At 39.6% G+C, this 15,087-nt stretch overlaps 1 protein-coding gene across 1 annotated transcript; it reads left to right on the top strand.

Moving 5' to 3' along the window:
- Window positions 1–63: 63 nt before the first annotated feature.
- mtf2 (metal response element binding transcription factor 2) lies at window positions 64–11,047 on the top strand. Its single transcript, XM_005939412.2, has 15 exons — window positions 64–334; window positions 1,202–1,412; window positions 1,570–1,651; window positions 2,765–2,875; window positions 3,032–3,132; window positions 3,557–3,735; window positions 3,834–3,929; window positions 4,267–4,335; window positions 4,591–4,714; window positions 5,072–5,139; window positions 5,263–5,433; window positions 8,286–8,412; window positions 8,584–8,642; window positions 8,836–8,937; window positions 9,114–11,047. Exons 1-15 carry the CDS (start codon window positions 330–332, stop codon window positions 9,487–9,489), a joined length of 1,881 nt encoding a protein of 626 aa, XP_005939474.1. The 5' UTR covers window positions 64–329; the 3' UTR covers window positions 9,490–11,047.
- Window positions 11,048–15,087: the final 4,040 nt, after the last annotated feature.

Below are 15,087 nucleotides of genomic sequence, written 5' to 3'. Positions count from 1 at the left end.
TTTAAGGGGCGGATATGTTTTGCTTACTAAATGCCCTGCCTACAATTTCAAATGTTTGAAAAAATGTGAGCGTCGCGGCACAGACAGCCAGCCGCAGTCGTTTAAGCTCTTCCCATAATGCACTCCCCGATCATCAGCGGGAAACCAAAATGGCGAACTTGCTTGGGGAAAATGAACCGTTTGTTATTTTCTGAGGAAGCCACAAACCCCGCATGTTTTCCAGACACGCTTTAGAAGTGAATTCAGTTGCTCGAAGAGCGGGATAAGAGCGGCTCTTCTGTCCGGTTATTTTTGTCGTACGAGTCGTTTGTGGAAACGGAGGTGACCGAATGAGGTATTGTTGTCATGTTTTCTTCCCGTTAGGGGGGGTGTGGGTCCGACGGTCAGCGACCTGGCTGGGGTTACGGCTTTGCATGTGGATTATTCCCGCTGCTGAGCTCGCCCAGCTGCCTACTATTTAATATACAAGACATTATATCAGCGTGCAGCGGCATCCCAAGCTGTCTTTTTTCATATTTGCTAAGTGGCTGGCACTGAACATGTCCACTCATTATCCGAACAAAGGAAAGCCTGCATTGGAGGACAGGGTTTAAAGGCGAAGGAAAAAAATCAATACTTTCTTAACATCTGAAATTAATAACATTTACAATAGAAGCTAGAAATATGACATGTTTTATTGGTATGATCAAAGTATCAGCTGTCACTGAGACCTGTAGTTGAATGGAAGTGTTCAGTAGTAAGTACATTGGTCTTTATTTTTGAAAGGGTGGTTAGGTTTTTGTTTTTTGTCTTTCATTGCATTGAAGCCATGTTACTGACTATGTGGTTAATTTACAATTAGCACTAATTATGAGTATAATCACCTGTTGTTCAAAGCCAGTGGAGAGGAAATGCCATGTTTCACTCTTTCTTTTGTAATCCCTTCTGCAAGCACACAATGCATCCTTGTGTTTGAGGGCTACACATACAGGACTGTTACTCTGCTGGTTGTTATCAGTTAAAAAAATGCCAATAACATACATTAAATTGTACTAGTATTCTTTTGAGGATCAGAATACACCACATATAAATAATTACAATCTGTTTACAGTAAGCAGAAAAAAAAATCGCATAAATTAACTTTGCACTTATTCCATATCCGCTTACTCCATAGTCTAAATCCATGTCTGCCTCTGTTCTCTTGCCTTGCACTGTTTTTCAGAGACTCAGGGGTTGTGGATCACCTGTCTGTGCATCACAGAGCTCATCCCCCGCAGCAGCAGCGCCAGCAGCAGGCTGTGTCCTTGTCCCCCACAAGCCTTTCTGCCAGGGGAGAGTATGGAGAAGACAGCATGTCTGACAGATTTTCAGAGGGACAGGATGTCCTGGCCCGGTGGTCAGATGGCCTTTTCTACTTGGGAACAATTGCAAAGGTTAGTGTGAGGATGATGCATATGATGCATGCAGGTAAACGGACTGTGTGGAGAGCGTTGGCGGAAAAACTCTTGAAATCAGTATAGGTCATCTACAGCAAAATCTGCCCCTGTCGCATGTGGAAACAAGTAAATCTTTCTTTGTTTTGTTTTTCAGATAGATCGGGACAAGCACCGATGTTTTGTGGTTTTTGAGGATCGGTCAAAGTCTTGGGTTCTTTGGAAGGATATTCAAACAGGTGAATGAAATTTAAAATGTGCAATATATTTTAGTTTAATTGCTAGATAATATGCAGTAAAGATACTGTAAGCCATTGCAAAGAGGGTAGGGAGTCAGTTATCCACAATTTGTGCTGTGCAAACCTGTCTGCCTCTTCCTGGACTTGCTTATCTCTTGCTCTTCACACTGACAGTTAACTGTAGAGTGTATCAGTACAGTCGCAGCGCATTGCTAACATGCAGACGGGCAGCTATCGCTCCACTTAAGCCCCTTTAGCTATTATGGTGTTAAGAAAAACGTATTCTTCATTTTTATTCTTAAATGGGATGGGTCATGAATAAAGCATTAATGAAAGACACCAAGACGCTATGATCAGACACATTCGTCACATTTGACTGTAAACGATTTGTGAGAAGTATCTGGTTAAGATTTTTCTTGGCATTGTGACATTTATCAGATAATTTTTATTTATTTATTTTTAACCTCAACCTGATCGCGATAGTTGAATTGTGATATATTAAAAAGTATGACAAAGATTCACCACATGAGATGCAATCAAAATCTTATTATAAATTCTATTCCAGTGTGAGTGTGATAAAGCGATATGAGGCAACTGTTGCTGCGATTTGGCGCTACAGGGAAAAAAAAATTGGTTTGAATAGAAATCCACTTTCCAGGTCCACAAGTAGTTATTACAAACATCCCACACCCTCGAATATCCTCAGGAGGATGAAGGCAGCAAACTGTCCGCAATCAGGATGAAAACTGCTTTGTTCCTGCTGAATCAAAAGTTAAGTTGGAATCTTCTCTCTAGTATCCTGGTGTAGACCTTCAGGGACATGGAAGCGCGATTTCGCCCACACCCCCCATAACCAGACAGTTTGGATTTTATTTATCCAGGTTGTAAAATATTTTCCCTGCCACCTTTCTCTAGTTTCAGCTGGGTGAATTTGAGTCGTCCTTCTCACAGCAGCAAAAGTTGCTGTGAGAGGGATGTCTTTTGTTCTTGTGATGACTCTGTGTACTCCTCTGACCTCGTTTGACTGAAAGCTGCTCTAAATTATACCCCTAGTCATACCACCATTAATCTGAAACTTTAGTCGCTTACCTTCATGACTTTGCTGCTGTTTAGGGGAAGAAGATGATGAGGATGACGACGACGAAGACATTGTGTGCTCCATATGCCAAGACGAGACTTCAGAGGAACCCAACGAGATTGTCATTTGTGACAAGTGTGGACAAGGTATCATTTATCGTCTTTGATGTTCCAACATAAGCCAGAAACAGTTATTTTATATGATATTTGTAACACATTTAAACAGCCAGTCTCAGTAGTTTATTTATTCATCTGTTGTGCTCTAATCTCTGGCCATTACGGATGTGATCATTTGTGTTTTAGGCTACCACCAGCGGTGTCACTCCCCTGTCATCGATGCTGCTGTCATCGACTCTGATGACAAGTGGCTTTGCTCAGAGTGTGAGCTCACTTCTCTCGCTAAGGTACAGATTTTTCTTTAAGAAGAAATACGTCAAACATTTACCTTGAACAAGTGGTTTAGACGAGTTTGTTAACATGACACATGTCTGTTTTGGAGAGTGCATTACTTGCTTTGTTTGTAAATCAAAGTGGATATAAAAGACTTCATAGATTCCAATGGAGTGAATAAAAGTGATTGAGGCTTTAATCCCACAATAAAATGTCCCAAGATTAAGAAACCCAATTAAGTGAATGAGGCTAAACTATTCTGAGGTCATTTATTTATTGAAAAATCCCCAAATATTTATGGAGAAATTAAAAATTTTCCAAAGAGCTTACCAGCTTTAAAAAGCACCTCTTTATATGTGTTTACCAAATTTTATTTTTTTTCTTTTTATGTATTTATTTTGGTGGGAAAAACATGTTTTTTGTTTGTTTGGTTTGCAGACGGGTGGTCCACACAGAAGAGGGGCGTCTGCTAAAGATTTTCTGCAGCAGGAACAGCAGCAGCCGCAGCACATGGAGCTACACCTGTCCTTCCCATACGTGCTGGAGGAGCTGGTGTGGGACCACGGCCACAAAACCAACATCCAGCAGTGCTACTGCTACTGCGGCGGTCCAGGAGAGTGAGTGACGTTGCATATTCTGGCAAGAGTGAAAAGCTTGGATGGAAATGTTCCCATGTCCACGAAAGTTATAATGTTCATATTCTGTTTGCTTGCAGCTGGTACCTGAAGATGCTGCAGTGCAACATGTGTCAGCAATGGTTCCACGAAGCCTGTCTCCATTGCTTACAGATGCCAATGCTCTACGGAGATAGGTGACCATATTTACTGCTTCTAATGTAAATGTTTACCCTCGACAGTGGATCTTGACTGTATTGTTGTACGTATTCAAGTCTGCTCCCCAATGGCCTGCAAAAGTGTGGCTTTGGAGACCAAGGGCAGCCTATTAAAACTGGTCTTGAAATGATGGTGAATATACTTCTGGGTAATATTCAGTTTTTAAGTCAAGTTTTGGAAAAAGTGCGTGCACACAAACAGAATGGTAAAAAGAAACGTGTCTCAGTGGACAGTCAGCTAGAGCATAGCTAGGTTTTTATGTTAAACTTTATATTGTGTTCTTGTTGCCTGAGGCCTTTTTATTTTTGCCTTCAGGTTTTATGTGTTTGTTTGTTCGGTTTGCAATGGTGGACCGGAGTACCTCAGCCGTCTGCCTCTCAGCTGGTAAGAGGAACTTGTACTCTGACACACACAGCTGGCTTTTTATTCTATTAAATTACACAAGCATGCATTTACTCTTCTTCTTAAAAGCTCTGCTATCTTTGTCGCCCAGGGCTAGAGAGCTGTGATAAACTTTTACTCCACCTCTGTAATTAAATCTTGTGGCTCCAGCAAACATATTTGGTGTCTTTATATTAGTATTATTTGTATTTTTTTTTTAAGACAGACTGAAAAACAGTATTTACTGAAATATTTCAGGAAGGATGTCGCGCACCTGAGCCTCTACAACCTGAGTGTGATCCACAAGAAGAAGTACTTTGACTCAGAAATGGACCTGATGGTGTACATCAATGATAACTGGGAGCTGCTGCAGCTGGGTGAGGTAAGGATAAGTTATGTAATGCACCAGTGACCAATTGTAGACCAACAGATTTTTTTCTTCTTTTATTCATATTTCATTTCATGTCCCATCCATGTTTACTTGTTAGATTTGGAACAGGATGTCAGGAATTGGCAGCCACACAAGTCAGTGTTTTTTGTTTTTGTTTTGTTTGTTTGTTTTTTTGTTTTTTGTTTTTTTTGTAGCTGCTTAATGCATCAGGTTGATTGGTGGTCTGAAAGCCACACTGTTAGGTAATCCTAGTAGAGGGTTATTTCCCAAATAGAAATAACCTGGCTCCCATTTGGATTTTTAAATATTTAAGTTTTTTCTTGTACAATATCTTTCCTGTGTCTACAGCTCGCCAACACTCCACGATCAGAACGATATGAAAATGTTCTGGAGGCGCTTAACAATAATAGCTGCATGTAAGTTTATCTGCTGCTCTTGAAATCTTTATGCTGATGACAACATCAAAGCGCCTCAAATATCTCCCAGTATTTGCACAGACTCCATGTTTTTTACATGGCCACCCTTTCACCGTGTCCCAGGTTCATGTCAGGAAAGGAGGTGAAGAAAAAGAAGCACTTGTTTGGCCTGAGGATCCGTTTTCCTCCTGTTCCCCCCAACTGTGACGAGCCAACCAGCAGAGTGATGGAGAAGGCTTCACATGAGATAACCATCAAGGGATGCAAGTCCACTAAAGCACTGTCCGCCATCAGGTTAGACATGAAACGTGTCGATGCCCTAAAGTTAAAGGTGCCCACTGGATACTGTGTTAACCCGATCCTGTATAGAACTCATTAATGCTAGGTCCATGTTTGGAGATCTAAAGAGAGATTCAGAATAAAAACAAAAAGTTGGCATCTGCTTATTGTTAGTACTTATAACGATTATGCTTGTCTGGTGGGAGGAGCTTAGCGCACGTAATGTAGAGTAGTGGTGGGGGACTAAGCCTGAAAGTTGTATCACCATTTTTTCAAGGAAGTTTGGGATAAAGATATTTATGACGCTATGGGGCCCAAAAAATACTGAACTGTGATTGCACCTTGCCGGGTGCAGCTTCGATGATCTTTTTCCTGTGAAGTGCTGACATTGGTGACATGCTAAGCTAATTTTGAAGTGTGAATCTGTTGCCCTAAGGTGGTAGCAGCAGCAGCAGTATTATAGTGCAATAGAAGTGACACATAAGTCAAATGCAGGCACTAAAGTTACCTAGGTAGTTTTTTTTCCCTTTTTTTCTCAGTGAAAATGTTTATTTAACACTTTATTTACTGTTAAAGTGTTAACTACACCTTGTAACAGGAGCTATACAGTACCTGTTTCATAAAGCCCTACTTTCCCACCATGTCACCATGAAGCCCGTAGACTGTCTATAAAAGATGGACCTAGCCGTTGTGACATCCCCCCCCTCATTGGTTTTTGAAATAGCATTTTGAAGCCTTGTGTTTGGTGCTCCTTGCCACGTTGTGTTTTTTCAAAACAAGACTCAGAGAAGCTGACCGAAAAGTTGAGAACACTCATACTGTACTTACTTTTAATTTACTTGGTCGCTGAGCGCTGCTTTATGTTTGATTTGACTCAAAATGGGATCATTGTTCATGTCATATCTCATGTTGCATTCTTGACTAGTAGACTTGAAACTGGTGACTGAAATATAAACCTGTTGGGAAATCGTTAGTCAAGTCATAAATAAAATGAGATGTAGAGTCATGGACTTTTCATATAGTGTGACATCTTTTGCAGTGACAGGAGTCTCCCCCTGCTGGCCAGAAAGAATGGCCAGGTTCACATTGGCTTCACTTTTCACCACTTTACCTTGAAGCCTCTCCATCTTTTATATACAACCTAAAAAAAAGAGAGATGATTATTTGCCAATAAACTCCTGTTATTTGTTTTTCTATAGTTCATCATTACATGCAGACAGCACGGTGGCACGGTGGTTAGCACTGTTGCCGCACAGCAAGAAGGTCCTGAGTTCAATTCCAACACCAGCCCGGGGTCTTTCTGTGTGGAGTTTGCATGTTCTCCCCGTGTTTGCGTGCGTACTCCGGCTTCCTCCCAACCGTCCAAAGACATGCAACTTGTGGGGATAGGTTAATTGGATAATCCAAATTGCCACTAGGTGTGAATGTGCGAATGAATGTGAGTGCAAATGGTTGTTTGTCTCAGTGTGTTGGCCCTGCGACAAACTGGCGACCTGTCCAGGGTGTACCCTGCCTCTCGCCCTATGACAGCTGGGATAGGCTCCAGTGCCCCCCGCGACCCTGAAAAGGATAAGCGGAAGCGAATGGATGGATGGATGGATCATTACATGCACAATTTAGAAATTGCTGGTGTTAGACTGGTGAAGTTAAGGACCAAAAAAACTTTTTTTTAGCTGTGCCCCTTTACCTTGTTAATTTAATTTAAGAGTGGGATTTTTTATGTATTACAAGAGCATTTTGTTTGTTTGTTTTACTCTAAAACAAAAACAATGCCCCTTGTGATCTACAGATGAGGAAAGAATTTTAGCCCCCCTATAAAAAGCCATTTTTGTGAACTATTTTCCAACTACTGTTAAACAGAGTGAGGAAGTTATAACATAGATTTTCCAAATTATGAAATGATTCTTCTTTGCACATGAAACAAGACTATTTCACCAAAATTAGCAGGATTGATATTAGCCTCCCTGTTGCTAATATTCAGTTATCCTTCTTTTGCTTGGTAACAGCATGCAGTAGTTTTTGTTGTAGTTTTCAACAAGTCTCGCACACAACTCCTGAGCAATCCCAGCCCAATCTTAAATCTCTTAAGCGCCTCCAGATTTGATTGTCTTCTCAAATGGATGTTGGTCTTTAGTTCACCCCGCAGATTTTCAGTGGGATTCAAGTCGGAGCTTTGTACAGGCCAGTCAGTAAAGCTCATTTTGGTCTTGTGGAGGTCGTTCTTTACCAAGAGCAACATATGTCGTGGGTCGTTGTCATGTTGGAAGACGAAGCAAAGAGCCAGTTTTTGCTGCTGACTGCTTGAGGATTTCTTTCAAAATCTTCACATCTTCCTTCCTTACTTATTCCTTTGACCTTGATGTGAAACCCAGATCCAGACACTGAAAAATCCCCACGACATAAAACTTCCACCCCCACGTTTCACTGTGGGGACAGTGTTCTTAGGGTTCTGTGCCTCTCCCTTCTCTCCAAAAGCAGCATCTCTGTAGTCAAAGAGCTCTAGTTTAATCTAATATGATCAAAGGATGCAACTTTCTCCAACTTGTCCCTAATTTTTTTTTAATTTATTTATTTTTTTTACCTGAAATCATTTGCTTATTAATTTCTAAAGAAAATATGTTTAGAAATATGTTTGAAAAGTTCTTGCTCTGTTTAAAAAATAAATAAATAAATAAAGACAAAGTTTTCCAAATTTCATAGGGTGGCTAAGAATTTTCTCCTATCTATAGATGAATTTCCCTTTTTTAAGATGATTTTCAAGGGTGTCCTAACAGTTTACATAACACATGAACTGCCTAACAGTTTCACTGTTATTTCAGGCACAACTGCCTTTATATGTAAAACTGTTCTGAATGTTGTTGCTCTAGAAGTCCCAGTGCTCTTACCAATGGCACAGAGAAGAAGAAGAAAAAGAAGAAAAGAAAGAGGAAGCAAGGAGCACGCTCTCTGGAGACTCTGGCTAAACCACAACGCTCCAGTGAGCCCTCGTCCCAGGTGTGTCTGTGTGTTTGCATGTGTGTGTCCTAGTGGGCGTGAGCTGGGGTGTGTGCATGGAGGGATGGGTATTTTTGCATTGTTATTTTGTATAGGTGTTAGACATTTACTGTTGGTGTTATATGAGAAGAAACCGTCTTTTTGTTGTTGTTTTTTCCTTTGCTTTGACAGGAAATCAGGAAACCGCCACCGTTAGAGCCCCATGCTTTGGATCACTTTACATCTGTCAAGTAAGTAGGCAATTATAAACTGTAGTTCTAAAGCAATCAGAACTGTTCAGCTTTGTTAGGGTGAAGATTCGGGCAAAAGCAAATTGAATTATCAATCACAAACACAATGTGTTTATTCTTTGATTTGCTTGATTCACTGTAACATAACAAGAACTATAATGTTTTAATCTTTTACCTTCCCCCAAACCACCAGGAGTGACAGGTCTCTGCTGTCTTTAAAAACTTCAGATGTGGAATCCATCGGCGCCCTGAGCACTTCAGAAACTACCTCAACTAGCATTTCAAGACAGTCCAGGTATGCCTGCCTGATGTTTGCTCTGCACTGAAAGTAGAATTGTGCTGGGTACAAATTCAGACTTGCATGGCTGTAGACCTTTTCCTAATTTTCTGTAGTCTGTTTTTTATTGTTGCTCTTTGAATTAACAGCATTTTTTTTTTTACTTCCTCTTTTTCCTATCAAACACCCTCCAGCCTCTGCAGCTCCAGCAAGACGCGTACAGCAGCCCCTATCATGCCTGTTTCCCCTCCACCTTTAAAACGGAAACGTGGACGGCCACGGAGGGTCCCCCAGCCCCCCACCCCAGACATCCCCCCTCCCAGCTACGCAGACCCACACCCCTCAGCCACAGAGTTGTTGAGTTCCCTCCCAGGGCTTCACTCTGCAGACATAATTCACGGCATGGACCCCAACAGCCAGCTCACCCACCTAAAGAGCTCCATCAGCAACTATTTTGGAGCAGCGGGACGTCTGGCCTGCGGGGAGAAGTACAAAGTCCTGGCCCGACGGGTCACCCTTGATGGCAAGGTGCAGTACTTGGTGGAGTGGGAAGGAGTCACTGCCTCATAGGTTTTTTCACATGTCGCTCGTCACTTCTAACTTTTCACCAGCACCCGTGGGACGTTTATGTCTGTGCTGAGGACGTGTGTATTCAGAGCATTAACTGATTATATGCCTTTATTTAGTTTGGACAGGAGCAAGTTCTGCTTACTGTAAAGCCTACTGGTTCAGTCCAGTCCAGGGTGACTTTTACAGTTATACACACCGTATATGTGTTTAAACAGTTTCATGGACAGCACAAAGTTGTCACAATAGCACAGCGTTTTTGTGCTGCTGTGATTCCAACTTCAACTAACAGGTTTGAGTGTTTACAGAGAACAGCCCCTTTATTCAGATGCAATTCATTCATCTGTATACTGCACCTGTAGGCTTTCAGTGACCTGTTATTGTGCTTAATCCAGTGATATGCTTTCATTTCAAGACACGTTAATAATAACTGTAACGTTGTATTTTTTTTTTTTTCTTCAAATAATATCTTTAAGTGTTATCTTGGAGGATAAGAGAAAGATGGGGAAGTTTTATTAACTAATGCTTTTTTTTTTTTTTCCCTTCCCCCCACCCTACCACCACCACCAAATGAGGTAAATAATAATCTGCACCCACAGTCGTGCCCCGTCTCTCTCTAGTCCCAGCTACGAGTACCTCTCAGTGCCTTTGGCAGGCATGTTGTTCAGCTCTGTGTTGGAAAGTGTGCTCGTTTGTGAGCGGTTAAGGAGAAACTCGAAGCAAAAGAGATGTGCTGCTGCAAATGTTTGTTTTATATAGAAGTATACTACATTGATTATTACCCTTTCTACTTGTTCTGTCTCTTGACTTTTCTGTTCAGCGGGGCAGTTTTTTGTTATTTTAATCATGGATTCACTTCACACATCAAGTTGATGGAATATCCGTTAGGTCGCCAGCTCATTTTCAGTAACAGTTGGATCATTTCAGCTTATACAAGGCAGTATTTGTCATGGATGGTAACGTTCTCAATTTTTAAAAATGTATTTGTCTACTCCTAATAGTTTAAATTCAAGTGTGGGATTCTTATAATTAATCTCTAAAATTCACAAGCCCATATATAAGGGCATTCTTGGTAAATTGTGTCACTTTGTTTTTGTCTACATAAATCTCCTTTTTAAAGTGTTTTGATTTGAATTAAAGAACCTAACTTGTTTTTTGTTTTTTTTAATTTTGTCTGATAGTAAAATAAAATCCTGCATAAAATGAATGTTATATACCCACCAGGAGTTCAGAATTGTTCCCTATTCATGTTAGTCCTTGTTAAAGCTGTTTGCGTATTTAACTGGACCGCATGACTCAACAGAAGGAAAGTTCATCGTTATGATCATTTGACTCAGGCTCTCAGTTTTGTGTGCGTCCGTGCGTGTGCGTGTGTGTACAACAAAAAACATTGCACTTGGGTTTTTTTGTTTTTGCTTTCATGTCAAGTTCACCTTGTGGTCTACACACTCAGGATATGCCCCAAAAATGTCACTGCAATGCATATGTCTGTTCGCTGTGTGGCAGGAGGTGTAAGTTGTTCTCATAGTGTTGCTCATCAGTATTTTTTATATATATATATATATATATATATATAATATATACTATATATATATATTAGTATATATATCATATATATAATATATATATATATATATATATATATACTATATATATATATATATATATTACTATATATAAAAATTATTTTTTTTTTTTTTTTTTTTTTTTTAAGACGACCCTCCATGTGTCATTACTTTTGACCATATTTCCATATGTAAGTTTTTGATAAGTCTTATTTGTGGTCTGTTGCAAAACCTACTTGTTTTAAACTGGGTCATAACACAATCACTGGAATATAAAATGCTGTATATCATTGCAATAGGTGAGTATTCAGTTGGTATCTCTTTTTGGAGATGTTTCTGCTTTTGTTAAAACACACAGACACTGACATGTCTTCTTTGTAGGGGTATAGTCAGTGTATTTCAAGCTACTCTCTACTCAGTCAGTGTCTCAGCCGACATGTTGCTACCACTGGCTTCCAGCAGGCTTCTGTAGCCAAAGAACATACATGTAATGTCTGCTTTGTCTTTTGAGATTTTTCTTATTACATTTTTATACATCATTATATAGGTTGATGTGATTTTTGAAAACCTGTTTTGTTAAAGGATTAATAAAGTCAGATATTTTCAACTGTCCTGTTTCTCATGTCTAACTGCCACGTGTGCACTCACGGTAGGACCACGAGTGTCTAAAAAGGTATTTATAAAATATACAGCGAGAGGGAGATCACGTGCAGTGTCCTCTTGTCTGCTTTATTTCTGGGAGCTAGCTCCACTTTGAGGTTCGCCTGTGGTAACTAGGGCTGAGTATCGCCACTGATTTCTATAATCGATTCAAATTTGACTCAGAAAGATTTTGAATCTGATAATTTAACAGTACAACACTTGTGAGACTTCATCAGAGGTGTAAGCATCACAGCAGACGCATTTGTGTCAAAGTGAGGATAAAACAGAAAAACAAGACTGTTTCAGCTGTTTGGTGGTTGTTGAAATATCTTTGTGAGCTATAACCTGAGATTCTGGTGCTTCTGGGAAAATACATTTATATTTAAAAGTCAATTCAGGATTTAATTAATCATCGTGTTATTCAAGCTAAAATAGATTTGAATCACATTTTTTTTAACCCACCCCTACATTTAATACAGTTTTTAATAGGCACATTTGAGAACACCACATTTGAATACAAAATCAAAAGTACAAAATACAGGCAAAAAGCAAGAGGAAAACGATCCACAGGTCAACAGGCAGGGACATAACAGTATGAGACAACAGCTGAGGTCTGATTCTCATACCTGCATTAATTTACTCAATGTTGAATTTATGGGGGGCAGATCAGCAAACGTTTATTTTTCCCTTTATAACAACTGTGCACAAGATGATTTCTTTAGGTGACTCATCATTTAAAATTCTTCAGTGCTTACAGTTATGCAGAGTCAGGCATGGAAAGGCTGCTCTTTGTGACAGGTGGGTACTGACATTCATGGGTGCAGCTGCTTGCTGTCCTCCAGGCTTTACCTCAGCTAAACCTGTGTCTCTGAACTGGACCTGTCAGTGTTTGTGGTCTCATAAGATCTCCTGTGATATTTAGTTTGCATACTTGGATTATTCAGGCTGCACCCACCTGTAAAAGGTGGAAGCTCACCAGGACATTCAGAAGTAACAAATTCCTGGCTCGACTGTTTTGTCGAAGGGTTTCTCTTTCACCAATTCTTTTTGTGTTAGCAATAGACTCTCTAGGCATAGCTGTGAGAGCAAATACAGGAATATCAGGTACCAGAAATAGAGGAAGAGACCATCTAATTTCTTTATTTGCAGATGATATTATATATTTTGACTAATCTGAAAGATAGTATCCCTATTTGAGTAGCATTAATAAAAAAAAATTGGAGAATTTTCAGGATACAAAATTAACAATTCTAAATCAGAATTAATGTTTCTTAATGAGAAAGAAAGAAGGCGGTCTGTTATTGCCACCCCATTTAAAACAACTACAACAGGCTTTAAATATGTAGGCATTATGATTACCCCAAGCCTCAAGGACATAACTTCAATCATTTATGATCCCCTTGTAAGAAGAAACGCTAAACTGTTGGATAAACCTGCCTGTATCTATGATAGGCCAGATAAATATCCTAAAAATGACAATTTTACCAACATTTTATATTATTTCCAAACACTTCCGTTGCCTCTACCAACTTCTTTTTTTTTTTTTTACATTTTAAACAAACTATTTAACCAATTTATTTGGAATAATAGGAAGGCAAGGCTCTGCTTAAAACTACTTTACTTGCCCTATGAAAGAGGAGGTCTCCAAGTCCCCAACCTCAGATGGTATTATATGGCCGGCCAACTAACATCAGCCACCCATTATTTTTGCCCACCTCCAGCCTGGGTTGACATTGAGCAAAAATCTGTTCCAGATCTTCCGTTAAACACTTTTCTATATTCTTCAGACACTAAGACATTAAAAAGAGTACAAAGAACCATTTCTTGAATAGTACAACTATAATTTGGCATGCAGCACATAAACATGTGGGCGATCCTCCATCACTTTCGCAATTCACCCCTATTTGGGGAAATGAAAAGTTTACGCCTCGTAAAAATGATGGAGGATTTAAAATATGGAAAAATAAAGGTATTCAAAAAAGTTAAAGACCTATATGCAGACAGCATGTTGCTAAGTTATGTGAAAAACATTTAATACCCCCAAAGCACTTTTTAAAATATTTACAACTGAAAAATAATTTGTCATCAAAACTGCAAAAGATTGCTGAATTCCACCATTAACAAAAATAGAGGAGGTATGTGTTAAGAATACAAAGGGAAAAGGTTTTCTCTCTATATATTATAATTTATTGATGCTTCCCTCCAAAGACTCAGCAGCAGATAAGCTGGATGCTTGGAGAAGGGAGATCCAAGAGGACATGGATGAAAATGACTGCAACCAACAATAACCTATATAACACCTGCCAAGCTTTATCATATGTCCAATGATATTCCAGACATCTGTATTAAATGTTTATGGGAATGTCCTAAAATCCAGGAATTTTGGAAAGATGTTATCAAATGTCTGTCTGAAGTGTTTAAGGTGAAAATCCCTTTAAAAGGTAAACTCTGTGTACTTGGAATATACCGAAGGGAATTTAAGCAACCGGAAAAACAAACTAAATTACTGGACTATGGACCACTTCAAGCCAGAAGAGCCATTGCACTATGTTGGAAGAGTATGGATGCTCCCTCCACGGGACTCTGGAAGAAGGAAATTGCAGACTCTCTAGGCCTGGAAAAACTAACATATATTGCCAAGGGCAAACAATGGGACTTTGTGAATATGTGGAAGCCATATATGGATATTTTAGGGAGTGGAGGTGAAGGACCTTTATGAGGAAGAAGGAAAAGAAGAAGGAAAGGAGAGAAAGGGGAGAATCTTGTTTATCTTAATTCCTTGTATTTTTGTATTACTGTGAGAACTATGCTCATTTCTACATTTGATTATAATGTAGGCAGGTTTTATGTATGGATGGGTGTGTGAATGTGAGGGTGTTCAAACATTTGTTTGTATTGTAGAACAGAAAATTTCAATTAAAAAAAAAATATATATAAAAAGTTCCTGTCTCGACTGTTTTGTAGAAGGGTTTCTCCGAGAAGGGGAGGGCAGTGAGGCATAGTCCCCTGTCCTCAGTGCAACCCGCGATGGAAACCCGCTGCACAGGAGCCGTGAGAGCCAGGAACTTGTGAGTTGTGTATGTCCCATCAGGCAACATTCATACCTGCTCTGTTGGCAGTTCCTGTGAGAAGGAGAGGCCACAGTGGAGCTGCCAAGGGGCAAGCCGCAATCAGCTTTTGGCAGTGACTTTTATATAACCTTTATTTATGCAGTTAAAAAAAAATCTCATTAACATTAAAAATGTATTTTGTAAGAGTAAGCTCGCCAAGAGGACAGCACAAATGGCAACAAATATTACAATGGTTCTGTAAAAATATTTTAAGTGGGGATAAAGGATTGGTTATAATGTAAGTACAATACACAGAATTGTAAAGATACAACTATATTCAACTA

Source organism: Haplochromis burtoni, unplaced genomic scaffold (assembly GCF_018398535.1).
Source record: "Haplochromis burtoni strain Fernald_Lab_line unplaced genomic scaffold, NCSU_Asbu1 Contig_266, whole genome shotgun sequence".
Lineage (NCBI taxonomy): Eukaryota > Metazoa > Chordata > Actinopteri > Cichliformes > Cichlidae > Haplochromis > Haplochromis burtoni.
This window is presented reverse-complemented; position numbering and strand designations above follow the sequence as displayed.

What these genes read in the sequence shown, in the direction of transcription:
- mtf2 (XM_005939412.2), top strand. An exon ending in ACTTGGGAACAATTGCAAAG is followed by an intron (nt 1,413 to 1,569) that starts GTTAGTGTGAGG and finishes TTTGTTTTTCAG; the next exon opens with ATAGATCGGGACAAGCACCG. An exon ending in AGCCGTCTGCCTCTCAGCTG is followed by an intron (nt 4,336 to 4,590) that starts GTAAGAGGAACT and finishes GAAATATTTCAG; the next exon opens with GAAGGATGTCGCGCACCTGA.